The sequence below is a fragment of the Nerophis ophidion genome, linkage group LG28 (genome assembly GCF_033978795.1).
Source record: "Nerophis ophidion isolate RoL-2023_Sa linkage group LG28, RoL_Noph_v1.0, whole genome shotgun sequence".
NCBI classification, from domain to species: Eukaryota; Metazoa; Chordata; class Actinopteri; order Syngnathiformes; family Syngnathidae; genus Nerophis; species Nerophis ophidion.
The window spans coordinates 1689958-1716675 of NC_084638.1; the positions used below are offsets into that span (position 1 = coordinate 1689958).

The window sequence follows — 26718 nt, forward strand, 5'->3', positions numbered from 1 at the left end:
CACTAATGTGATGACTGTGATATACTTTTACTTTTTTTCTTGGTGTGCAATATGGGTGTTAAGAGTAAGATAGTGTTATTATTTATTTATACAGTGTTTAGTGCAGGGGCCCCCAAACTATATACACGAATTGGTATATCAGACTTAGCCCTGTCTTGGTTTAACTCTTATCTTACTGATAGGATGCAGTGTGTCTCCCATAACAATGTGACCTCGGACTACGTTAAGGTAACGTGTGGAGTTCCCCAGGGTTCGGTCCTTGGCCCTGCACTCTTCAGCATCTACATGCTGCCGCTAGGTGACATCATACGCAAATACGGTGTTAGCTTTCACTGTTATGCTGATGACACCCAACTCTACATGCCCCTAAAGCTGACCAACACGCCGGATTGTAGTCAGCTGGAGGCGTGTCTTAATGAAATTAAACAATGGATGTCCGCTAACTTTTTGCAACTCAACGCCCAAAAAACGGACTCGGTAAAAAATCTGAGTATTATCTTTGACCCAACTCTCTCCTTTGAGTCACACATTAAAAACGTTACTAAAACGGCCTTCTTTCATCTCCATAATATCGCTAAAATTCGCTCCATTCTGTCCACTAAAAACGCCGAGATCATTATTCATGCGTTTGTTACGCCTCGTCTCGATTACTGTAACATATTATTTTGGGGTCTCCCCATGTCTAGCATTAAAAGATTACAGTTGGTACAAAATGCGGCTGCCAGACTTTTGACAAGAACAAGAAAGTTTGATCACATTTCGCCTGTACTGTATATACCTTTATATACATATATACATACATATATACTGTATATACCTTTATATACATATATACATACATATATACTGTATATACCTTTATATACATATATACATACATATATACCTATACTGTATATACCTTTATATACATATATACATACATATATACCTGTACTGTATATACCTTTATATACATATATACCTATACTGTATATACCTTTATATACATATATACATACATATACACCTGTACTGGCTCACCTGCACTGGCTTCCTGTGCACTTAAGATGTGACTTTAAGGTTTTACTACTTACGTATAAAATACTACACGGTCTAGCTCCATCCTATCTTGCCGATTGTATTGTACCATATGTCCCGGCAAGAAATCTGCGTTCAAAAGACTCCGGCTTATTAGTGATTCCTAGAGCCCAAAAAAAGTCTGCGGGCTATAGAGCGTCTTCATTTCGGGCTCCAGTACTCTGGAATGCCCTCCCGGTAAAAGTTCGAGAAGCCACCTCAGTAGAAGCATTTAAATCTCACCTTAAAACTCATTTGTATACTCTAGCCTTTAAATAGACTCCCTTTTTAGACCAGTTGATCTGCCGCTTCTTTTCTTTTTCTCCTATGTCCCACTCTCCCTTGTGGAGGGGGTCCGGTCCAGTGGCCATGTACTGCTTGCCTGTGTATCGGCTGGGGACATCTCTGCGCTGCTGATCCGCCTCCGCTTGGGATGGTTTCCTGCTGGCTCCGCTGTGAACGGGACTCTCGCTGCTGTGTTGGATCCGCTTTGGACTGGACTCTCGCGACTGTGTTGGATCCAATATGGATTTATCTTTCACAGTATCATGTTAGACCCGCTCGACATCCATTGCTTTTGTCCTCTCCAAGGTTCTCATAGTCATCATTGTCACCGACGTCCCACTGGGTGTGAGTTTTCCTTGCCCTTATGTGGGCCTACCGAGGATGTCGTAGTGGTTTGTGCAGCCCTTTGAGACACTAGTGATTTAGGGCTATATAAGTAAACATTGATTGATTGATTGATTGATATAAATAAAAATTCCAAGTTCAGTGAAGGAAGCCATAGTCAAGACGTGGACTTTGGTGAGGTGTGTTTTCCCGTGGTGCAATACGATTGGAGCGGACACGGCGTGAAGGTAAGGACATCTTTTAATTTAATCAAAAAAAGAACAAACGAAAAGCGCTCACAGAGGAGGTATGAAAACTTGACTATGAAAATAAAACTTGCTCTAAGGCAAAACTATGGTCGTAAAACAAAAACTAGCACTATGGCATGAATAACAAAAACTTACTTTGAACAAGAAAGTAACCTGGATCATCGGCATGGAAGGCGTAGAAGGTGTGTAGGAGGTGATGTCGCCAGGCTGACTACCTGGCAACTACAGGCTCAAATAATGCTGTGGTGATTAGTGAAAACAGGTGCGTGACTCAAAATGTGAAACAGGTGAAACTAATGGTTGCTCTGGTGACAAAACAGGAGTGAAAAAGCAGGAACGGAGTGTCCAAAAACCAAACAGAACATGACTTAAACAAAAACAATATAAGAGGAGGTTAAAGAACCGCATGCCGTTACCGAGCCACCAGCTGCATGAAGCTCAGAATGCGTTGCGAGGGCAGAATACCTGTCGTCAATATCCGGGGGCGGGAACAGTCACAAACATGGTGATGTTGAAGAATCTTGAGGAATGGATGAGGTAATCAAAGCTAAATGTGGTTCAACACCATGGTACAGTCTGTAGACCAAGGAGCGGGTCTTGTTTTGGAAATCCTCGGACTCACAGACCATCCACGACAGTTTACTTGGCTCGGTGTGTATGTTTTATTTACAACTTTCCTGGTCGTCTTCTGCAAAAAAAAAAAACATTACTAAATTACTAAAGTAGAAATGCTGTGCAATCAGTCAAATGTCACAACAAATACAAAATGCGTTAGAAGAATTATTTCTAAATTATCACAAAAACTTTGTATCCTGACAAGAAGACAAAAGGCTGTCTTTGAAAACTTCCAAGAAGAATGCTCGTAAAACTCCATTGGGACTTCAAAGCGGACGGATGGCAGGATCTGCCCAACTTCCAGAGAAACTCTTTTTTGAGTATTTTACGGACTCTCTTTGAACTATTTTATGGGACTCTCTTTGCACTAGTTTATGGAATTCTTTTTGAACTATTTGACAAACTCTCTTTGAACTGTTTGGTGACCGAGGGCAATGCAGGAAGCAGCTGTGGGAAGGGGGTGGGAGGAAGTCAAATAAAGAAGGAGGAGTACGATCTTTGGGCAGAGCGTGGTGCAGGACTGTACAGAGAGTACAGTGGCCATGTCTCTCCTCAGATCTGAGTCCAAATTTAATTCTGTCTCCTTTTGATTCTTTGCCTCTTGTCTTGTTTAATAGATGTCATCAGTGTTTGAACCTGACAAAATGGGAGACTTTTTGTTGGATTACTTAAATACTAATGAAAACAATACCTGAAACAAAGCCATTAGACTTCTGTTTTATCACAATGCAAAAATTTAAATGACGGTCTATCACAGGGGTGTCTAACTCATTTTAGAGCGGAGAAAAATCAACTCCCAAGTGGGCCGGACTGGTAAAATCCTGGCACAATAACCTAAAAATTAAAGAAAACTTCAGATTCTTTTCTTTGTTAAAAAAAAAAAACAAGCACATTCTGAAAATATACAAATCATCATGTAGTTTATTTTATTTATTTTTTTACCTATGTAGCATCATCTACAAAGATACAAACAATTACTATTGCGACATCTAGTGGACAAATTTGGAACAGCAGTTTCTTTTGTTCAAAAATTTTGGCTCATTTTTATACTAAGCAAACTCAGCCCGTGGGCCGGATAAAAACTTGTTACCTATACCTGTGATCTATTTTATCTGTGAAAGAATTTTGGGAACAAAAAGTAGGGAAGTACAGCCGGGATAAAACCTGTTCCCGGGCCTGATCAGACCCCTGGTCTAGCTCTATTATGTGTCCACTACAATATGTGGTTAAACCCTAATCCCGGCTGTATTTCTCTACTTTTTGTTCCTAAAATTATTTTACAGATATAATAGATCATAGGTATAGGTGACAGGTTTTAACCGGCCCTGATAAAACCTGTTACCTATACCTATGATCTTTTGTATCTGTGAAAGAATTTTGGGAACAAAAAGTAGAGAAATACAGCCGGGATTAGGGTTTTACCGGATAAAACCTGTTCCCGGGCCCGATCAGACCCCGGTCTATCTCTATTATGTGGTTAAACCCTAATCCCGGCTGTATTTATCTACTTTTTGTTCCTAAAATTATTTTACAGATATAATAGATCATAGGTATAGGTAACAGGTTTTAACCGGCCCTGATAGTACCTGTTACTTATGATCTATTATATATTATATCCATCCCAGATAAGGGCTGTAATCTATACCCATGATCTATTATATCTGTGAAAGAATTTTAGGAACAAAAAGTATAAAAATACAGCCGGGATTAGGGTTGAACCACATATTGTAGTGACCACATAGTAGACATAGACCAGGGGTGTCAAACGTACGGGCTACGGGCCTGATCCGGCCCGGGAACAGGTTTAATTTTTTATTTGACACCCCTGGTCTAATGCGAATGCTGTATCGATCCGTTGTGGTGAAGAAGGAGCTGAGCCGGAAGGCAAAGCTCTCAATTTACCGTTCGATCTACGTTCCCGTCCTCACTGATGGTCATGAACTTTAGGTTATGTCCGAAAGGACAAGATCACGGGTACAAGCGGCGGAAAATGTTTTTTTCCGCCGGGTGGCGGGGTTCGCCCTTAGAGATAGGGAGAGAAGCTCTGCCATTCGGGGGGAGCTCAAAGTTAAAGCTGCTGCTCCTCCACATGGAGAAGAGCTAGAGGTGGTTCGGGCATCTGGTCAGGATGCCACCCCAACGCCTCCCTAGGGAGGTGCTTTGGGCACGTCCGACCGGTAGGAGGCCACAGGGAAGACCCAGGACACGTTGGGAAGACTATGTCTCCCGGCTGGCCTGGTAACGCATCAGGATCTCCCGGGAGGAGCTGGACCCGACCTCGGATAAGCGGAAGAAGATGGATGGATGAATGGGCCCCTGGTCTATCTCTATTATGTGGTTAAACCCTAATCCCGGCTGTATTTCTATACTTTTTGTTCCTAGAATTCTTTTACAGCTATAACAGATCGTAGGTATAGGTATAGAACTATTACTTTTGAATAAAAACAATAAGACAATGGCTAACTAACATGGGCAACAATTTTATTCCGAAATATTTACCTGTTGCCCTCAGCATCGTCGGTCGAATCTGGTAGTTCAATCCCTCGGGTCTCAGGAAGCATGAAGCCGAGAGCCCCGCTGATCAGCGCCAGGCCGCTGAAGATAACCATAGGTATGGACCGGTGGTACGTAGCCAGCATGTTGACCCAAGGGGCGATCAAACCACCAGACCGGCACGTGACGGAGCCTAGACCCGAGGCCGTTTGTCTGAAACGCAGAGCTCAGCTCACAAATTGGTTCTTCAGAACATTGGCCCTAGTTGAACCATTTCCCGAAACTTCAACCTGCATTGATGTTTACACAGGGAATAACTTTAAGCACATTCAGGTTGTCGACGCGAGTGGGATTATCCTGGTTGTAAGCCTTGATTTCACCACCAGATGTCGCTAAAGAGATGACACATTAATTAAGTCAAAGGTAAAGGGCACATGCTGTATTATTGGATTTCACCACCAAAGGCATAACTAGTATACAGTTTAAGGGCATCCCAATACCAATATTTTCGTACCGGTACCAAAACTATTTGATACTTGTAAGAAAGTCACTTTATTTTTTCGCCAGGGAGACAAGAATTAGTGATTTAGAAGTGTCAGGACTTGGACTTGTTTGTTTTTCCGACGCAAAGGAAAGTTGGCACGGGCAAGACGTGAATGTAAGTACATATTTATTTCTCATACTAACACTAAAAAAGGCAAACAAAAGGCGCGCACGAGGGCGGAGAACAAACTTGACTAGAAAACAAAACTAGCACTATGGCATGACATAAAGAAAAACCAAAAACTTACATAGCATGAGCAGGAGGGAAACTATGGGCAGAGTGCTTAGCAGGCATAGCTCGGTTGGTAGAGTGGCCGTGCCAGCAACTTGAGGGTTGCAGGTTCGATTCCCGCTGTGCCATCCTAGTTACTGTCGTTGTGTCCTTGGGCAAGACACTTTACCCACCTGCTCCCAGTGCCACCCACATTGGTTTAAATTTAACTTAGATATTGGGTGACATACCTGTTGTTGGTGTGTGCCAGTCTCTCAGGTGTGACATACCTGTTGTTGGTGTGTGCCATGTCTCTCAGGTGTGACATACCTGTTATTGGTGTGTGCCATGTCTCTCAGGTGTGACATACCTGTTGTTGGTGTGTGCCATGTCTCTCAGGTGTGACATACCTGTTGTTGGTGTGTGCCACGTCTCTCAGGTGTGACATACCTGTTGTTGGTGTGTGCCACGTCTCTCAGGTGTGACATACCTGTTGTTGGTGTGTGCCACGTCTCTCAGGTGTGACATACCTGTTGGTGTGTGCCATGTCTCTCAGGTGTGACATACCTGTTGTTGGTGTGTGCCATGTCTCTCAGGTGTGACATACCTGTTGTTGGTGTGTGCCATGTCTCTCAGGTGTGACATACCTGTTGTTGGTGTGTGCCATGTCTCTCAGGTGTGACATACCTCTTGTTGGTGTGTGCCATGTCTCTCAGGTGTGACATACCTGTTGTTGGTGTGTGCCATGTCTCTCAGGTGTGACATACCTGTTGTTGGTGTGTGCCAGTCTCTCAGGTGTGACATACCTGTTGTTGGTGTGTGCCATGTCTCTCAGGTGTGACATACCTGTTATTGGTGTGTGCCATGTCTCTCAGGTGTGACATACCTGTTGTTGGTGTGTGCCACGTCTCTCAGGTGTGACATACCTGTTGTTGGTGTGTGCCATGTCTCTCAGGTGTGACATACCTGTTGTTGGTGTGTGCCATGTCTCTCAGGTGTGACATACCTGTTGTTGGTGTGTGCCACGTCTCTCAGGTGTGACATACCTGTTGTTGGTGTGTGCCACGTCTCTCAGGTGTGACATACCTGTTGTTGGTGTGTGCCATGTCTCTCAGGTGTGACATACCTGTTGTTGGTGTGTGCCACGTCTCTCAGGTGTGACATACCTGTTGTTGGTGTGTGCCACGTCTCTCAGGTGTGACATACCTGTTGTTGGTGTGTGCCACGTCTCTCAGGTGTGACATACCTGTTGGTGTGTGCCATGTCTCTCAGGTGTGACATACCTGTTGTTGGTGTGTGCCATGTCTCTCAGGTGTGACATACCTGTTGTTGGTGTGTGCCATGTCTCTCAGGTGTGACATACCTGTTGTTGGTGTGTGCCATGTCTCTCAGGTGTGACATACCTGTTGTTGGTGTGTGCCATGTCTCTCAGGTGTGACATACCTGTTGTTGGTGTGTGCCATGTCTCTCAGGTGTGACATACCTGTTGTTGGTGTGTGCCAGTCTCTCAGGTGTGACATACCTGTTGTTGGTGTGTGCCATGTCTCTCAGGTGTGACATACCTGTTATTGGTGTGTGCCATGTCTCTCAGGTGTGACATACCTGTTGTTGGTGTGTGCCACGTCTCTCAGGTGTGACATACCTGTTGTTGGTGTGTGCCACGTCTCTCAGGTGTGACATACCTGTTGTTGGTGTGTGCCATGTCTCTCAGGTGTGACATACCTGTTGTTGGTGTGTGCCATGTCTCTCAGGTGTGACATACCTGTTGTTGGTGTGTGCCATGTCTCTCAGGTGTGACATACATGTTGTTGGTGTGTGCCATGTCTCTCAGGTGTGACATACCTGTTGTTGGTGTGTGCCATGTCTCTCAGGTGTGACATACCTGTTGTTGGTGTGTGCCATGTCTCTCAGGTGTGACATACCTGTTGTTGGTGTGTGCCATGTCTCTCAGGTGTGACATACCTGTTGTTGGTGTGTGCCAGTCTCTCAGGTGTGACATACCTGTTGTTGGTGTGTGCCATGTCTCTCAGGTGTGACATACCTGTTATTGGTGTGTGCCATGTCTCTCAGGTGTGACATACCTGTTGTTGGTGTGTGCCACGTCTCTCAGGTGTGACATACCTGTTGTTGGTGTGTGCCATGTCTCTCAGGTGTGACATACCTGTTGTTGGTGTGTGCCATGTCTCTCAGGTGTGACATACCTGTTGTTGGTGTGTGCCATGTCTCTCAGGTGTGACATACCTGTTGTTGGTGTGTGCCATGTCTCTCAGGTGTGACATACCTGTTGTTGGTGTGTGCCATGTCTCTCAGGTGTGACATACCTGTTGTTGGTGTGTGCCATGTCTCTCAGGTGTGACATACCTGTTGTTGGTGTGTGCCATGTCTCTCAGGTGTGACATACCTGTTGTTGGTGTGTGCCATGTCTCTCAGGTGTGACATACCTGTTGTTGGTGTGTGCCATGTCTCTCAGGTGTGACATACCTGTTGTTGGTGTACCAAAAAGTTCTATCTTGGTTTCATCTGACCACATGACATTCTCCCAATCCTCTGCTGTATCATCCATGTATCCATTTTGTTATAAACTCAACTCGTCGTATTTGGAGAATACTAAGTTGCATCCCAAGAACACCATACCTACTGTGAAGCATGGGGGTGGAAACATCATGCTTTGGGGCTGTTTTTCTGCTAAGGGGACAGGACGATTGATCCGTGTTAAGGAAAGAATGAATGGGGCCATGTATCGTGAGATTTGGAGCCAAAACCTCCTTCCATCAGTGAGAGCTTTGAATGGTTGAACAAATACTTATTTTCTACCGTAATTTACAAATAAATTATTTAAAATTCCTACAATGTGAATTCCTGGATTTTTTTTTCACATTCCGTCTCTCACAGTTGAAGTGTACCTATGATGAAAATGACAGACCTCTGTCATCATTTGAAGTGGGAGAACTTGCTGACTAAATACTTTTTTGCCCCACTGTATGTATACATTTTACAGGACTCTCATCGTCTGCCTCAGAGACCCAAGTAGTTTTTAGTGTATTATGCAAATGAGCCATGTTAGTCATTGTAGGAGCCAGATCATGTGTGTATGTCACGTGGTGTTTGTGGATGTGTACACAAGGAACAGAAGCATGTGTCACGTGACATAGGTGGCCGTCACCATAAAGAAGGTTTTTTTACCTGTACTCAAGAGGGAGAGAGGAAAGAGTAGAGCTCGGTAGCCATCATTTCTGCTCGGTTGGTAGAGTGGCCGTGCCAGCAACCTGAGGGTTCCAGGTTCGATCCCCGCTTCTGCCAACCTAGTCACTGCTGTTGTGTCCTCGGGCAAGACACTTTACCCACCTGCTCCCAGTGCCACCCACACTGGTTTCAAAATGTAACTTAGATATCGGGCTACACAATGTAAAGCGCTTCGAGTCACAAGAGAAAAGCGCTATATAAATATAATTAACTTCACATTAAATCAAATAATTTACTGTATTGTGAATTGTGATTGAAAAGTATGCCAAGAATAAACGTGTGGAATGTTTATTAAAAATATGTATCATGGAATAAAAACAGTATTTTCCAATAGATGTCCTTTACTTGACATTCTGTCTTGTCAGTCTCCCGCTACGTGTCTTGAAGCCTGCAACAAAAAGTACGTTTACCACACTTACAGTATAATCTACAAAAGGTTTATGTGTATCAAAACACATGCAAACTTGTTAGTACACGCAAAGCTGATCTAAATACTTGTCGATTAATGAGCAAAATAAGGAGTGCAATCCATCCCATCCATCCATTTTCTATCGCTTATTCCCTCCATTTAACATATTTGTCTTAATGATGTATGCAGAATATATGTTGATTATCAGAATGCCCACAATACTGGGAGGAGAAAATGCAAATACAAATCACTCAACATGAACAGTGAGATTTATCAATGCTGAAAGTGTCCTGCAGGCAGTATCGTGCCTCTTAAAAAGTCTGAAATCTGCGTGCAAACTGGCATAGTTGCACACAGGGCTGTGAGAAAGGAGGCCATCACGCTGCAAAGACAACTGACATAGTTGCACACAGGGCTGTGAGAAAGGAGGCCATCACGCTGCAAAGACAACTGACATAGTTGCACACAGGGCTGTGAGAAAGGAGGCCATCACGCTGCAAAGACAACTGACATAGTTGCACACAGGGCTGTGAGAAAGGAGGCCATCACGCTGCAAAGACAACTGACATAGTTGCACACAGGGCTGTGAGAAAGGAGGCCATCACGCTGCAAAGACAACTGACATAGTTGCACACAGGGCTGTGAGAAAGGAGGCCATCACGCTGCAAAGACAACTGACATAGTTGCACACAGGGCTGTGAGAAAGGAGGCCATCACGCTGCAAAGACAACTGACATAGTTGCACACAGGGCTGTGAGAAAGGAGGCCATCACGCTGCAAAGACAACTGACATAGTTGCACACAGGGCTGTGAGAAAGGAGGCCATCACGCTGCAAAGACAACTGACATAGTTGCACACAGGGCTGTGAGAAAGGAGGCCATCACGCTGCAAAGACAACTGACATAGTTGCACACAGGGCTGTGAGAAAGGAGGCCATCACGCTGCAAAGACAACTGACATAGTTGCACACAGGGCTGTGAGAAAGGAGGCCATCACGCTGCAAAGACAACTGACATAGTTGCTCACAGGGCTGTGAGAAAGGAGGCCATCACGCTGCAAAGACAACTGACATAGTTGCACACAGGGCTGTGAGAAAGGAGGCCATCACGCTGCAAAGACAACTGACATAGTTGCACACAGAGCTGTGAGAAAGGAGGCCATCACGCTGCAAAGACAACTGACATAGTTGCACACAGGGCTGTGAGAAAGGAGGCCATCACGCTGCAAAGACAACTGACATAGTTGCACACAGGACTGTGAGAAAGGAGGCCATCACGCTGCAAAGACAACTGACATAGTTGCACACAGGGCTGTGAGAAAGGAGGCCATCACGCTGCAAAGACAACTGACATAGTTGCACACAGGGCTGTGAGAAAGGAGGCCATCACGCTGCAAAGACAACTGACATAGTTGCACACAGGGCTGTGAGAAAGGAGGCCATCACGCTGCAAAGACAACTGACATAGTTGCACACAGGGCTGTGAGAAAGGAGGCCATCACGCTGCAAAGACAACTGACATAGTTGCACACAGGGCTGTGAGAAAGGAGGCCATCACGCTGCAAAGACAACTGACATAGTTGCACACAGGGCTGTGAGAAAGGAGGCCATCACGCTGCAAAGACAACTGACATAGTTGCACACAGGGCTGTGAGAAAGGAGGCCATCACGCTGCAAAGACAACTGACATAGTTGCACACAGGGCTGTGAGAAAGGAGGCCATCACGCTGCAAAGACAACTGACATAGTTGCACACAGGGCTGTGAGAAAGGAGGCCATCACGCTGCAAAGACAACTGACATAGTTGCACACAGGGCTGTGAGAAAGGAGGCCATCACGCTGCAAAGACAACTGACATAGTTGCACACAGGGCTGTGAGAAAGGAGGCCATCACGCTGCAAAGACAACTGACATAGTTGCACACAGGGCTGTGAGAAAGGAGGCCATCACGCTGCAAAGACAACTGACATAGTTGCACACAGGGCTGTGAGAAAGGAGGCCATCACGCTGCAAAGACAACTGACATAGTTGCACACAGGGCTGTGAGAAAGGAGGCCATCACGCTGCAAAGACAACTGACATAGTTGCACACAGGGCTGTGAGAAAGGAGGCCATCACGCCGCTGCAAAGACAACTGACATAGTTGCACACAGGGCTGTGAGAAAGGAGGCCATCACGCTGCAAAGACAACTGACATAGTTGCACACAGGGCTGTGAGAAAGGAGGCCATCACGCTGCAAAGACAACTGACATAGTTGCACACAGGGCTGTGAGAAAGGAGGCCATCACGCTGCAAAGACAACTGACATAGTTGCACACAGGGCTGTGAGAAAGGAGGCCATCACGCTGCAAAGACAACTGACATAGTTGCACACAGGGCTGTGAGAAAGGAGGCCATCACGCTGCAAAGACAACTGACATAGTTGCACACAGGGCTGTGAGAAAGGAGGCCATCACGCTGCAAAGACAACTGACATAGTTGCACACAGGGCTGTGAGAAAGGAGGCCGTCACGCTGCAAAGACAACTGACATAGTTGCACACAGGGCTGTGAGAAAGGAGGCCATCACGCTGCAAAGACAACTGACATAGTTGCACACAGGGCTGTGAGAAAGGAGGCCATCACGCCGCTGCAAAGACAACTGACATAGTTGCACACAGGGCTGTGAGAAAGGAGGCCATCACGCTGCAAAGACAACTGACATAGTTGCACACAGGGCTGTGAGAAAGGAGGCCATCACGCTGCAAAGACAACTGACATAGTTGCACACAGGGCTGTGAGAAAGGAGGCCATCACGCTGCAAAGACAACTGACATAGTTGCACACAGGGCTGTGAGAAAGGAGGCCATCACGCTGCAAAGACAACTGACATAGTTGCACACAGGGCTGTGAGAAAGGAGGCCGTCACGCTGCAAAGACAACTGACATAGTTGCACACAGGGCTGTGAGAAAGGAGGCCATCACGCTGCAAAGACAACTGACATAGTTGCACACAGGGCTGTGAGAAAGGAGGCCATCACGCTGCAAAGACAACTGACATAGTTGCACACAGGGCTGTGAGAAAGGAGGCCATCACGCTGCAAAGACAACTGACATAGTTGCACACAGGGCTGTGAGAAAGGAGGCCATCACGCTGCAAAGACAACTGACATAGTTGCACACAGGGCTGTGAGAAAGGAGGCCATCACGCTGCAAAGACAACTGACATAGTTGCACACAGGGCTGTGAGAAAGGAGGCCATCACGCTGCAAAGACAACTGACATAGTTGCACACAGGGCTGTGAGAAAGGAGGCCATCACGCTGCAAAGACAACTGACATAGTTGCACACAGGGCTGTGAGAAAGGAGGCCATCACGCTGCAAAGACAACTGAACAGAGAAGCCTTTGTTCTACGTGTGCATGTCATATTTGGACTGTTAGAAATAAAAAGAAGAAGATATATATTCAGCAATATCATTTTATAGCTGCTGGACAACTTAAAGGGCCGATTAAACCAAAGTCTATTAATTTATGTTGTTTTTTAATGGTATTCCTTTTTTGATTTAGAAAATATGCACCGTATTTTTCGGACTATAAGTAGCAGTTTTTTTTTCATAGTTTGGCCGGGGGTGCGACTTATATTCAGGAGCGACTTATGTGTGAAATTATTAATACATTACCGTAAAATATCAATATTATTTATCTCATTGACGTAAGAGACTAGACGTATAAGATTTTATGGGATTTATGGATTAGGAGTGAGAGATAGTTTGTTAAAGGTATAACATGTTCTATATGTTCTAGTTATTTGAATGACTCTTACCATAATATGTTAGCTTAACATAGCAGTTGCTTATTTATGCCTCATATAACCTACACTTATTCAGCCTATTCTTCACTATTCTTGATTTATTTCAAATTGCCTTTCAAATGTCTATTCTTGCCGTCTGGTTTTATCAAATAAATTTCCCCCCAAAAATGCGACTTATACTCCAGTGCGACTTGTATGGTTTTTTTCCTTCTTTATTATGCATTTTCGGCAGGTGCGACTTATACTCCGAAAAATATGGTATTGAACAAATATATAAACGCAACACTTTTGTTTTTGCTCCCCATGATCTGAAACTTTTACTATACAGAAAATATATATTCCTCTCAAAAATTACTTACTGGGTGACATGTCCGGTGAGTATGCTGGTCATGCAAGAACTGGGATGTTTTTAGCTTCCAGATCCTTGCAACATGAGTTAGTAAATGTTATTTATAAAGGTGATGGCCTCGGGTGATTAGTACAACAATGGGGCTCAGGGTCTCGTGACGGTATCTCTGCGCATGGAAAATGCCATCAATAAAATGCACGTGGTTTCGCTGTCAATAATAACATACCAAAACCTCTGTATTGTGCCAGACGCCATTGAGTGTGAGCATTTGCCCACTCAAGTTGGTTAAGAAGACAAACTGCAGTTAGGTCGAGACCCCGATGAGGACCACGAGCATGCAGATGAGCTTTCTTGAGACAGATTGATTGATTGATACTTTTATTAGTAGATTGCACAGTTCAGTACATATTCCGTACAATTGACCACTAATTGGTAACACCCCAATACGTTTTTCAACTTGTTTAAGTCGGGGTCCACGTTAATCAATTCATGGTAGTTTCTTACAGTTTGTGCAGAAATGCTATGGTTAAGCAAACCAATTGTTGTAGCAGCTGTCCGGGTGGCAGGTCTCAGCCAATCAATATGGTCTGCGGCTGTGAGGCCAGTTGGATGTATTGCCAAATTCTCTGAAACACCTTTGGAGGCGGCTTATACTAAACGGCCTGGGCTACTGGGTGTGAAGTTGGAGAAGATGCAGGTGGAGGCCCCCTTGGTGTCCTGGGTTGTAGATTACCTGACTGACAGACCACAGTATATGCCACTGCAGGACTGTGTGTCTGACAGGCTGGTCAGCAACACCGGGGCCCCGGAGGCTACAGTACTCTTCCCCCTTCCTCTACACCATTTACACCACCCATTTCCACTATCAGTCAGAGTCCTGCCACCTTCAGAAGTTTTCTGATGACTCTGCGATAGTGGGGTGTATTGAGGAAGGTGATGACGAGGAATACAGGACACTGGTGGAGGACTTTGTCACATGGTGTGGAAAGAACCACCTCCAGCTCAATGTTACGGAGACCAAGGAGCTGGTTGTGGACCTGGGAAGGAGGAGGAGTACTCTGGCGACCCCTCTTTCCATCAAAGGGGTGGATGTGTACATGGTAGAGGATTATAAATACCTAGGAGTACACATGGACAACAAGCTGAATGGGTCAAAACACGCTGAGGCCCTCTACAAGAAGGGACAGAGCCGAATCTATATTTCCTTTGGAGGCTAGGATCCTTCAACGTCTGTACAAAGATGTTGAAGATGTTCTACGAGTCACTGGTGGCAGGCGCCCTCTTGTACGCCGTGGCCTGCTGGGGCAGCGGGCTGAGAGTGAGGGACACATACAGACTGGACAAGTTGGTAGAGAAGGCCAGTAACAAGATGGGAGTGGAGCTGGACTCTCTGGCGGTGGTGTCAGAGAGAAGTCTAGCAAAACTCCTAGCCATTATGGACAACACCTCCCACCCACTACACTCGGACCTTGCAGAGAGAATGAGCACATTCAGTGGAAGGCTCAGACTCCCAAAATGCAACACGGAACGACACAGGAGGTCCTTCACACCGACAGCCATCAGACTGTATAATGCATATGTTCCTTGACTGCACTTAAATGTAGAATATATTTATATTATTCATATATATTATATTATTTATTATTATCATTGTTTATTGTGAGCGAACTGTGGTGCTGAATTTCCCCCAGGGATCAATAAAGTACTTTCTATTCTATTCTATTCTTATGGCGGAGAAATAAACATTTAATTGACGGGCAACAGCTCTGGTGGACATTGCTGCAGTCAGCATGCCTACTGCACGCTCCCTCAAAACGTGCGACATCTGAAGCATTGTGTTGTGTGATAAAACTGCACATTTCACAGTGGCCTTTTATTTTGGACAGCTCAAGGCACACCTGTCAGGTGGGATGGATTATCTTGGCAAAGAAAAAATGCTCACTAACAAATGTATACAGATTTGTGAACAATATTTGAGAGGAACAGGTATTTTGTGTTTATAGTCAAAGTTTTCGATCTTTGAGTTCATTTAAATTGGGAACAAGAACAAAAGCGTTGCGTTTTTTTTTTTGTATTTAGTATAACTCCTAAAAAAAATGTCTTGCAATATGCAGTTTGATCATTCCTGCTGCAAATAGTATACATACTGTGATTCTATATTGCAGAAAAGGTGTTAGATGATCGATATGTGCTATAATCTAATATAAGCCCCCCTCCAGTGTGGAGAGCATAATAACATGAATGTAGAGGGAAAGAAGTGTTTCCAAGGGCACATAATGCTTCTAGTACACAAAAATAGGGTGATCTGTGCCACTTTTGCTGCTATCAATTGCACAAAGTAGATCACATACAACACGTCCACCAACAGTACATGCAATTTTATAGTTTGCGCACACAGATAAGTGTGTGGGAATTGGATCCTCAAAGATCAGGCTCTTAATATTTTCAGAAAATGGGAGTATTATTAGAATCAGACCTGCAGCTGGCTCTGTATTGTTCTTTTTCCTCCTGCCTGACGTGGATTTCGGTTCTTGCTGAGGTGTGTTTGCTGATCTTCTTCTGGGTGTGGCTTCTTCTTGAGGTCCATTTTCTTCTTCCTTTGCTGCTTTTGTGGGCTTTTTGGCTGCTTTTTTCTTCACTGTGCTGTCAGAGTTGTGTTTCCTGGACACCTGAAGTACAGCCACAATGGGGTTAGATTTCTATGTGCTGGTGGTGATTACCTACTGAATATACCTTTTTCTTGCGGGGGTAATCATGGTCTGCATCTGTATCTTTTCTCTTTTTGGCCTTTGGAGACTTTGATTCTGGTGTGTGAGAAAAGATAAAGACACACTAAGCTTTCTCTTATGTGTAATGGTATCTCAACTATTTTTTCTGGCGTTTACCTTTAGGAGCCATAGGACCTGGATCGCCCTGAAATGACACCATTTTCTATTAGTCAATACGTGCTACAAATATAGTTGTTACGTATGAAAATGTGTTTGCATACTTTGAACCACATAGTCCTGCCATTGTGGTCGCGTACAGACTTCATTCCATCCACATAGTAACACTGCAACCAGGCCTCAAAACCTGAGTAGTCTTTCTTCTCTGGATCGTAACCTTTCCCACCTCCATAAACAAAAAGTCTAAATAAGAGGAGCACCTTTGTGTCGTTGTCTTCCCCCCACCCCGATCAACCTTGAAACATGGATTCTTACCTAAGTTCACCACCTCCAGCGGTACTGTGTGGCAAAGTCTGAGCAGGTCTGTATTCTCCTCTTCCATTTTGTCCTTTTTGGCTCCCTTAACATTTTTGGGCAAAATAAACTGTTAATAATCGAGGTAAAATACTTGTTTGTACTTATTTGACCTTTTTGCTATGGATCTCCTTTTTTACAGCTTTCTTGTCTTCACACGCATCCTCTGACTCGAGGCCTTCCAGCACAGTCCGGGCAGGCACAAAGGGTGGAATGTTCAACCTGGAAGACACACATGGGCATCTTTCCAAAAACAGAAGGTATTTTGTGTGGAAACAGTGCTACACTTTTATAGTAAACACATTTCCAAGTGAAATTAGGAATTGCTTGTTTATTCATCCAAGATGATTAGAATCTGGGGAATACAAAAACATTCTTCACTCTCCTTTTCAGATCACGGTGACCTGAGTATGTATCTTCATTCAATGGTCATTTCTTTTACAGCAGGCTCTTTGGTGAAGTGTATTATTATTGCTAGGAGTCTTGCAAAAGTACTTCACACAGTGGGCACGGCTGTAACAAAATAACACTGCAATGTACTGTCAACATGTACAAAACCCCAAACCAGTGAAGTAGCACGTTGTGTAAATGGTAAATAAAAACAGAATACAATGATTTGTAAATCCTTTTTAACTTATATTCAATTGAATAGACTGCAAAGACAAGATATTTGATGTTGGATCTGAGAAACTTTTTTTTTTGCAAATATTAGCTCATTTTGGAATTTGATGCCTGCAACATGCTTAAAAAAAGCTGGCACGAGTGTCAAAAAAGACCGAAAAAGTTGAGGAATGCTCATCAAACACGTGTTTCCCATAGCAAAGCAAAATTGAAGATGAGATCTCATGTATGTCTTATATCTATCTCCTAGACATAAAAGAGCACTAATGGAGACCAAAGTAGTTTTCTCATTCTTCTCAAATGTATCTCCTGAGAAATAAGGCTCACAGTGAGCACTATGAGAGATCTCATAGTTGTCTAATAGTTATCTCTTTTCCCCATTTCAACTAAGACCAAAATGAGAGATGAATGAGCTGGTCTCCAATATGTCTCAATTATGACTCAGTGAGAGAAACACCTGGTTTTGTTTCTCACTACTCACTGTTTGAGTTCTCAGATGTCTCTTTTCTATTTCGGCAAAAAGACAATTGATGAGTATTGGTGTCAATATGTCTCAATGATGTCTCAGTGAGAGATATACTTGGTTTTGTCTCTCACTGCTCACTATTTGAGTTGTTAGATATACCCGTTTTCTAAAAAAATGCATTTTAATGGGCTCAATTTAGTTATACCTCAATCATATTCCAGTTGATCTCATGCCAACATTGGGAGAAAATAATGAATTCAGACAATATGGATATATGGTCTGTAATCTAAATGGTTTATTTAAATAAAGTTGGACTTAATTTGTTGATTTCTTATCCACACGTCATGTACAGTAACTCAGTGACTACAATTGTGAGATTTAAAACTGAACCCAAACAATACTGATATGATCACAAGACACTTTTTAAGAGCTTTTAACATTTGTGAACTTTCTAGAGCAGTGGTTCTCAAACTCTTTTAACAAAGTACCACTTCAGAAGATATTTGGCTCTCCAACCACCATCATAAGGACTAATATTAAAATACAGTAGCATAGTAGGCCTATGTATTCATTAAAAAGGACAGTGGCTTTATTAAACAAGTAAATGTAATATATTTGCCACTGAAATATTACACACAATGCAAAAACATCATCAACAATGATACTCCATATACAGTACATATTTACAGAATCCACGGCAACATCACATCAGTGTGTATTTTCAGAGCATTTATAACAATGATTAAAGATTTGATTTGTGGCTTCTTAGGCCAGTTCAGTTCTTCATTATTTCAAACTTTTCAAGTGTGTTGGGGAAATGAACTGCAATCACTATGCCAGGCATAGATGTGAAGTCAAGGAAAACAACTTTACCCAATATGTCATCCAAGAATACTACTGTACTGCAGAGGTTTCCAATAGGGGAATAACATGACTGCATGTCTCATATGTTACACTATCTTGCAGCAAAGAAAAACCTGCATGTTTATATTCACCAACGAGGGCCCATTTGGCACATGAATGTGCTGTGGTAAACAAGAAATCAATCTGTACATACTTTAAAAAAAGGATTAGAACCTTTCTTCTGACACACTGGTCCCACAAAGCAGGCATTTTATTTGTTTACTTTCTATTGGCCCAAAACAATTCTTGGAGGATTTATGTAATATAGTAGGCGATGATGCAGAGTGGGATAAAAAAAAGTTTTGGAACTTCTGCACACTGTTTAAGCAGTCTGTGTTCAGACTATCGGGATAAAGCAACTTGAACATTTTGAGCATATGGCTTAGGGCCTTACCTGTGACTTTAGGACAGTTTACATAACCCATGCTGATCAGAAGGCACTCTGCCATGGTTTCTGATGCATTGTCATGTATTGGTTTGTCTGTTGTGTCCTTGAAATTGGACTCTTCTGCACACTCCTCACTCAAACCATCTTCAAATCCTTCATTAAACGTATGTCCGTCATTGTACATCCAATCCCCTATATCAGGGAGAGCTTCCTCAAATGATTGAAATGGATCATACTCAGCATCGACATGTCATTCAGTTGTTAGGCCATCAGGAGGATGTATGAGGGCTGATCTGGAAAATGGTTTTCCATTCTCTTCGATGGTCAGAAGTAGAAATATTTTCATGTGCTGAAAGTAAAATAGAATACAAATCACTAAAGGTTTTTGATAACATTTTGTCACAAGGCAAAACGTATAACATCTCAGCATATCGCTCACATTCTTACACTCCAAAGTTTGTCACATTTGAGCAGGATTTGCTTTGAGACAAAATTCACAGCAAAACATTATTCAGCCACAGAAGACGGTGGGTGTACCTGGCAGGTGGGGAGAGGCTTGATGTTCCAGAGTGGTACATCCTGCACGGTCACCTGAAGGTTGGATGTGTTCCATTTGAAGAGCAGTGTTTTGGGCTCCTTCAGGGGGCACCGCCTCATGCAGTGTTACCCTGCTGCTACCCCCTGACACAAAGAAGAGGAACCAAAAAACTCTAAAGATTCAAATCATTGAAAAAAAAAAAACAGACAAAAACATGCAAAACAAGAAGGAAGTTGACATAAATTGAACACATTATACAAATCCAGCTAATGGAATGCATTTCCTTTTTCCCCACATCTTGAGCGCATTGTAGTTCATGTTTACGTATCTTCTGTGTTTGTGGTAACACATCATCCACAGTGTTAAATGTAACTCATCACAATACAACACACACTATAAAAAGAAAGTTGTGGATGCTAATGCCAATCATTAGTAAATACACAACAGCAAACCAAACCTATGAGAAAGGATCTTGACGAGGGATGCAACATTATTGTAAATATAACCTTATTTTGATTTCAAAATTGTCACAATAATGCCGTGATGTGTGACGCTATCAAACGAGAACACCAGTCGCTGTGTTTTTTTCTGACAATATTAAGTGGGCTCATCTGAGAAGTAAACTGGTTCTCCCATGAAAACCCGCCGTGTGGGAAAACAAGGTTCAAACGGGACATTGTAGAAGGGCGAAAAAGTGGAAGTGTGCAGGAGTGATGGGAACGTTTGTGCTTAGGTTAGCCGAGGAATTGTTGCTGTGAAATATTTCTGTGCCTATAACTGTCGTGTTAGTTGAACCTTAAACAAAGTCTGCATACTGCAAGGTAAAGCATGCCACGTTCATCCAGACCATTTCCAAATCGACCCAGAGCCCTTGCAGCTCACCAGAGGAAATGTGGACATGCACAAAATAAGACATTTGCTGACACTACACACCACAATGTCTACAATAAGTTAGGGAATAGGAGTAATATATTAGAATGAGTTATATGTTAGAACCGTTATTTGGAAAATATCGTTCATGTGAAACCAAGATGTCAGCAAGGGACAATATGCATTTGTGAGGTATTTACATGATTAAAAGTCAAATTATTAGTTAACTCTTAAGAATCAGTATTCTACAAACTAATACAATTTGGACTGCAAAGGGCAGTTTCTTAGGAAGTTCAAAGTTTAAAAACACTCAACTAAACAGCAGTGATGTAACAATATCAAAATGTCATATCACCGTTACTGTGACCAAAATGATCACTGTTTGCATTATAATGGCAGTATTGTTGAATGTGCTAAAAAGGTCATCAAACCCACAATAATACCAAGTTGTATTGAAAAAAAAACATACCGGACACACAGTATAGTTTCTTGGCAAAAGAAACATTATTGTTCTACATTAGTTACACTGGATGTTTACTGTTTATGTCAGTTTAAAGACACTTATTTGAAAATGTTGGTTTTTGTGTGTTACTTGAAATTCTGCACCATTCCTTTGCACCTAAAATACCTGTTTTTAATGATAAATATGATTACAACATATGAAAATGATGTTTGTGTTCAATTACAGTAAGTGTGTTTATCCTAAACATTCCTCCCACGTCATTTAACACACTTTGACATTTTTGTAACAATATCTTACCCTGGCTTTAACACTATGACGATATCATACCGTGAAATGTTGATATTGTTACATCCTTAGTCATGACCTGATGTTACCTACCAGCTTTAACTTGGAGGTGAAAGGTTCCAAAAACATGAATTACACATGCTGAGATAACTCCTATTTGAAGTTTCATTCTTCATATGTGCTAATGTAATCAGGGTCAAAGAAAGCAATATTTTCATGTTTGTTCCTGACAAACTGTGGACAGCTTTTTATCTGTAAATCTCAATCAGAACTAATTGACTTCAAGAAAGAACAGGCATATACATATAACTTACTTGGACATTGCTGGTCATTCTCCACATTCACATAGGTGCATGCTGCAGGACGGGATGACTGCAGGAAGAAAAAGAAAGTATCACATATTATATCTGCTGCCAGTTTAATGCACCACCACTATACCAGTCTACTCAGCAACTTTACAGTCCTTCTTGATCTTTTATTTGATTCCACTTCTTTACCAGTTCTTCTTCATCCTTTTCCAGCTTTTCCTTTTGTCATTTCGACACTCCAATACTATATAAATCAATCAATCAATCAATCAATGTTTATTTATATAGCCCCAAATCACAAATGTCTCAAAGGACTGTACAAATCATTACGACTACAACATCCTCGGAAGAACCCACAAAAGGGCAAGGAAAACTCACACCCAGTGGGCAGGGAGAATTCACATCCAGTGGGACGCTAGTGACAATGCTGACTATGAGAAACCTTGGAGAGGACCTCAGATGTGGGCAACCCCCCCCCCTCTAGGGGACCGAAAGCAATGGATGTGGAGCGGGTCTAACATGATACTGTGAAAGTTCAATCCATAGTGGCTCCAACACAGCCGCGAGAGTTCAGTTCAAGCGGATCCAAGACAGCAGCGAGAGTCCCGTCCACAGGAAACCATCTCAAGCGGAGGCGGAAACCATCTCAAGCGGAGGCGGATCAGCAGCGTAGAGATGTCCCCAACCAATACAGGCGAGCGGTCCATCCTGGGTCCCGACGAGCGGTCCATCCTGGGTCTCGACTCTGGACAGCCAGTACTTCATCCATGGTCATCGGACCGGACCCCCTCCACAAGGGAGGGGGGGACATAGGAGAAAGAAAAGAAGCGGCAGATCAACTGGTCTAAAAAGGAGGTCTATTTAAAGGCTAGAGTATACAGATGAGTTTTAAGGTGAGACTTAAATGCTTCTACTGAGGTGGCATCTCCAACTGTTACCGGAAGGGCATTCCAGAGTACTGGAGCCCGAAATGAAAAAGCTCTACAGCCCGCAGACTTTTTTTGGGCTTTGGGGATCACTAATAAGCCGGAGTCCTTTGAACGCAGATTTCTTGCCGGGACATATGGTACAATACAATCGGCAAGATAGGATGGAGCTAGACCGTGTAGTATTTTATACGTAAGTAGTAAAACCTTAAAGTCACATCTTAAGTGCACAGGAAGCCAGTGCAGGTGAGCCAGTATAGGTATATATGTATGTATATATGTATATAAAGGTATATACAGTATAGGTATATATGTATGTATATATGTATATAAAGGTATATACAGTATATATGTATGTATATATGTATATAAAGGTATATACAGTATATATGTATGTATATATGTATATAAAGGTATATACAGTATATATGTATGTATATATGTATATAAAGGTATATACAGTATAGGTATATATGTATGTATATATGTATATAAAGGTATATACAGTATATATGTATGTATATACGTATATAAAGGTATATACAGTATATATGTATGTATATATGTATATAAAGGTATATACAGTATATATGTATGTATATATGTATATAAAGGTGTATACAGTATATATGTATATAAAGGTATATACAGTATATATGTATATAAAGGTATATACAGTATATATGTATGTATATATGTATATAAAGGTATATACAGTATAGGCGTAATGTGATCAAACTTTCTTGTTCTTGTCAAAAGTCTAGCAGCCGCATTTTGTACCAACTGTAATCTTTTAATGCTAGACATGGGGAGACCCCAAAATAATAGGTTACAGTAATCGAGACGAGACGTAACAAACGCATGGATAATGATCTCGGCGTCTTTAGTGGACAAAATGGAGCGAATTTTAGCGATATTACGGAGATGAAAGAAGGCCGTTTTAGTAACGCTTTTAATGTGTGCCTCAAAGGAGAGAGTTGGGTGGAAGATAAATACAGACAAAGGTTGCTGGAATATAGCTGGAACTTCTTGTAAATGTAAAACTCTATATTATGTGTTCAGTAATGTATATTGTTCCACTTCAAATGTTCTCTGAACATTTATTTCTCTCATTGTTATTTCACTTCTTGTTATTATACTTACCTCGGTGGAGGTAACTATCACAACTTCTAGCAAGGTGCTTGCGGCATTTATAGCTCTATTTCCGTAACTGCGTGACGTTCCAGTAGTTTAAAACAAATAACTGGTGTGTGTTAAAGTCATATAAATACCAAAAGAGAAACAATAAATGGTATTACTTACTTTCAGTTGTTATTCCTTCGATGCTGAATATTATTTCTTCCCATCGAAATCATTACATCCGCCCACTTAATGCGCATGCGTGTTTTTCAGGAAAAGCCAATCTGATTGGACAGATTCATGGAGTGCCGTGCCAAATCTCGCGATCTCAGGATTTACATCAAGTTCATTTTCTCCTTATATGTCCATCTGAAAATAGCCCTTTTTGGCTAGGACATCATTTTCAAATGATTTGAAAATGTATGCTTTCTATCAGACGGCGGCGGACATGACGCGTTATTTGCCATCAGTTAACGTCAGAAGAAGAAGAAGCGGGGAAACAGTAGGTGGCGTAACATTTGAAGGTTGTCAGTGCGCCTACCTTCAACTAAAACAAGGAAGAAGAAGAAAGCCAACACTTAGTTGTTTTTTTTAAAGGTTTATTTATAAATGTCAACAATTACAAACAGTAAGACAAACAACAATATACAACATTATAAAACATTATGAAAACAGTACAAAACAGCACCAGGGGGTTGTAAGCTCAAAATAATAAAAAAAAAGAATACAAACATATATATATATAAATAATAAACAAAATGCAAAGCCGTAGGCTTATTCAGATTCATCAAACAACTTAAATGTGGAACACAGCATCATCGTTTTCACAGCTTTTTTGTTGTTAGAGGTAGAGAGCGTTTTAATGTAAAGTTCCAGATCTTTTTTAAAGGCACAAAAGATAGGACGGGTATTAAGAAACTTACATTTATGAATATAAAACTTAGCCAATAAAATAATGAGCTTGCAAAGGTAGAATTCCTTTTCAATTTTTTGTTCATACAGTGTAAAACCAAAAATCACATCTTTAAAGTAAAGCACAAATTTGTCATAAATATTGTCCAGGATGAAGCGACAGATGCCTGCCATAGTGATGGAGTGTTTTCACAAGTATAAAACAAGTGGTTAACAGTCTCTGGGTGCATGTTACAAAAGGTGCAGGTGACATCAATGTCCTTTTTGTATCTAACCATCACAGTCTTTACAGGGTAATAGCGATGGATGATTTTAAATGATATCTCTTTGACTTTGTTGCTAAGTAAATACCTGTTAGGAAGGGACCACGTTTTGGTCCAACAGATGTCATTTACAACATTATTCCATAAGGAAATGACATAGGAGACAGACACACAATCATTTTGGAATAAGCTGCGGATTTTTCTGTTATTTTTTTGATCAAAGCAAAGTTTCCCCACGGGAGTGTCAAGTGGATCATTCACAATGTTTACAGCAGAAAGAGGAGGTGTGTAAGCCATGTACAACATAATAACACCTGTTGGAATGTACAACATAATAACACCTGTTGGAATGTACAACATAATAATACCTGTTGGAATGCACAACATAATAACACCTATTGGAATGTACAACATAATAACACCTGTTGGAATGCACAACATAATAACACCTGTTGGAATGTACAACATAATAACACCTGTTGGAATGTACAACATAATAACACCTGTTGGAATGCACAACATAATAACACCTGTTGGAATGTACAACATAATAACACCTGTTGGAATGTACAACATAATAACACCTGTTGGAATGTACAACATAATAACACCTGTTGGGATGTACAACATAATAACACCTGTTGGAATGTACAACATAATAACACCTGTTGGAATGTACAACATAATAACACCTGTTGGAATGTACAACATAATAACACCTGTTGGAATGTACAACATAATAACACCTGTTGGAATGTACAACATAATAACACCTGTTGGAATGCACAACATAATAACACCTGTTGGAATGTACAACATAATAACACCTGTTGGAATGTACAACATAATAACACCTGTTGGAATGTACAACATAATAACACCTGTTGGAATGCACAACATAATAACACCTGTTGGAATGTACAACATAATAACACCTGTTGGAATGCACAACATAATAACACCTGTTGGAATGTACAACATAATAACACCTGTTGGAATGTACAACATAATAACACCTGTTGGAATGTACAACATAATAACACCTGTTGGTCAGCTTGGTCAGCTGTGCTGATTGATTTAGTTTCAGTTAAGGTATCCATAAACTTAAGTTGAAAAACTTATTGGGGTGTTACCATTTAGTGGTCAATTGTACAGAATATGTACTGAACTGTGCAATCTACTAATAAAAGTTTCAATCAATCAATCAATAGTGCGTAATCAGAGCGCATGTGTAAAAAAAAAAAAAAATTCCCAGTCCACAACTATCCTCATTCACAACACGTTCTCTTAGATTTCCATGTTATGATACATGTTCACATTATTTATTGACTGTATTTAAAAAGTATTAAAAAAAATATGGTATTATTTAAATGAAGATATGAAATAATCCTAAATGAAATTCAATGACTTGGTTTATATTATTGGATATACTAGGTCATAAAATCAGTGTCAGTTGAGTTGGTCCATAGATTTCCTGTAGGGAATTTTAATGTCCAGCAGATGTCAGTATTTAGTGACACAGGATCAATACAGTTGATAAATGTGTCAAAAGGCTGTGCAACGCCTCATCAACCCATCACTAACAATCACACAGGTCAGGTAATGTCAAGACTTTAATCTACACTGGACATAGGCAGTCTTCTTTACTGTCAAAGACTTTTTGACAAATCAATCAAACAGAGCCCCCAGTCAAATGACAAATTCAGTATTATTTATTTAATCTTGTTGTTTGTGGTCTGGACATTTGACACAGGAATTTAACTTTTCCACACACCATCCTGAATCACGGTTTCAATCGTAGTCCATGTTAACTACCAAACCGTAACT

At 41.7% G+C, this 26718-nt stretch overlaps 1 protein-coding gene across 5 annotated transcripts; it reads right to left on the reverse strand.

The window, feature by feature from the left end:
* Positions 1 to 1911: 1911 nt before the first annotated feature.
* On the reverse strand, positions 1912 to 24290 carry LOC133545245 (endonuclease 8-like 1). 5 transcript variants are annotated; one of them, XM_061890630.1, is made up of 7 exons: positions 23900 to 24290; positions 21678 to 21735; positions 16943 to 17051; positions 16791 to 16875; positions 16580 to 16701; positions 16476 to 16503; positions 9315 to 16394 (listed from the first exon to the last, which is right to left on the reverse strand). In XM_061890630.1, exons 2-7 carry the CDS (start codon positions 21683 to 21685, stop codon positions 16282 to 16284), a joined length of 465 nt encoding a protein of 154 aa, XP_061746614.1. In that variant the 5' UTR covers positions 21686 to 21735; positions 23900 to 24290; the 3' UTR covers positions 9315 to 16281. The 5 variants fall into 5 exon arrangements, 1 of the variants encoding a protein (XP_061746614.1); XR_009804779.1 differs by adding an exon at positions 1912 to 2625 and having other exon boundaries at positions 5052 to 16875; positions 16943 to 19888; positions 23900 to 23988; XR_009804778.1 differs by adding an exon at positions 1912 to 2625 and having other exon boundaries at positions 5052 to 16701; positions 16791 to 19888; positions 23900 to 23988.
* Positions 24291 to 26718: the final 2428 nt, after the last annotated feature.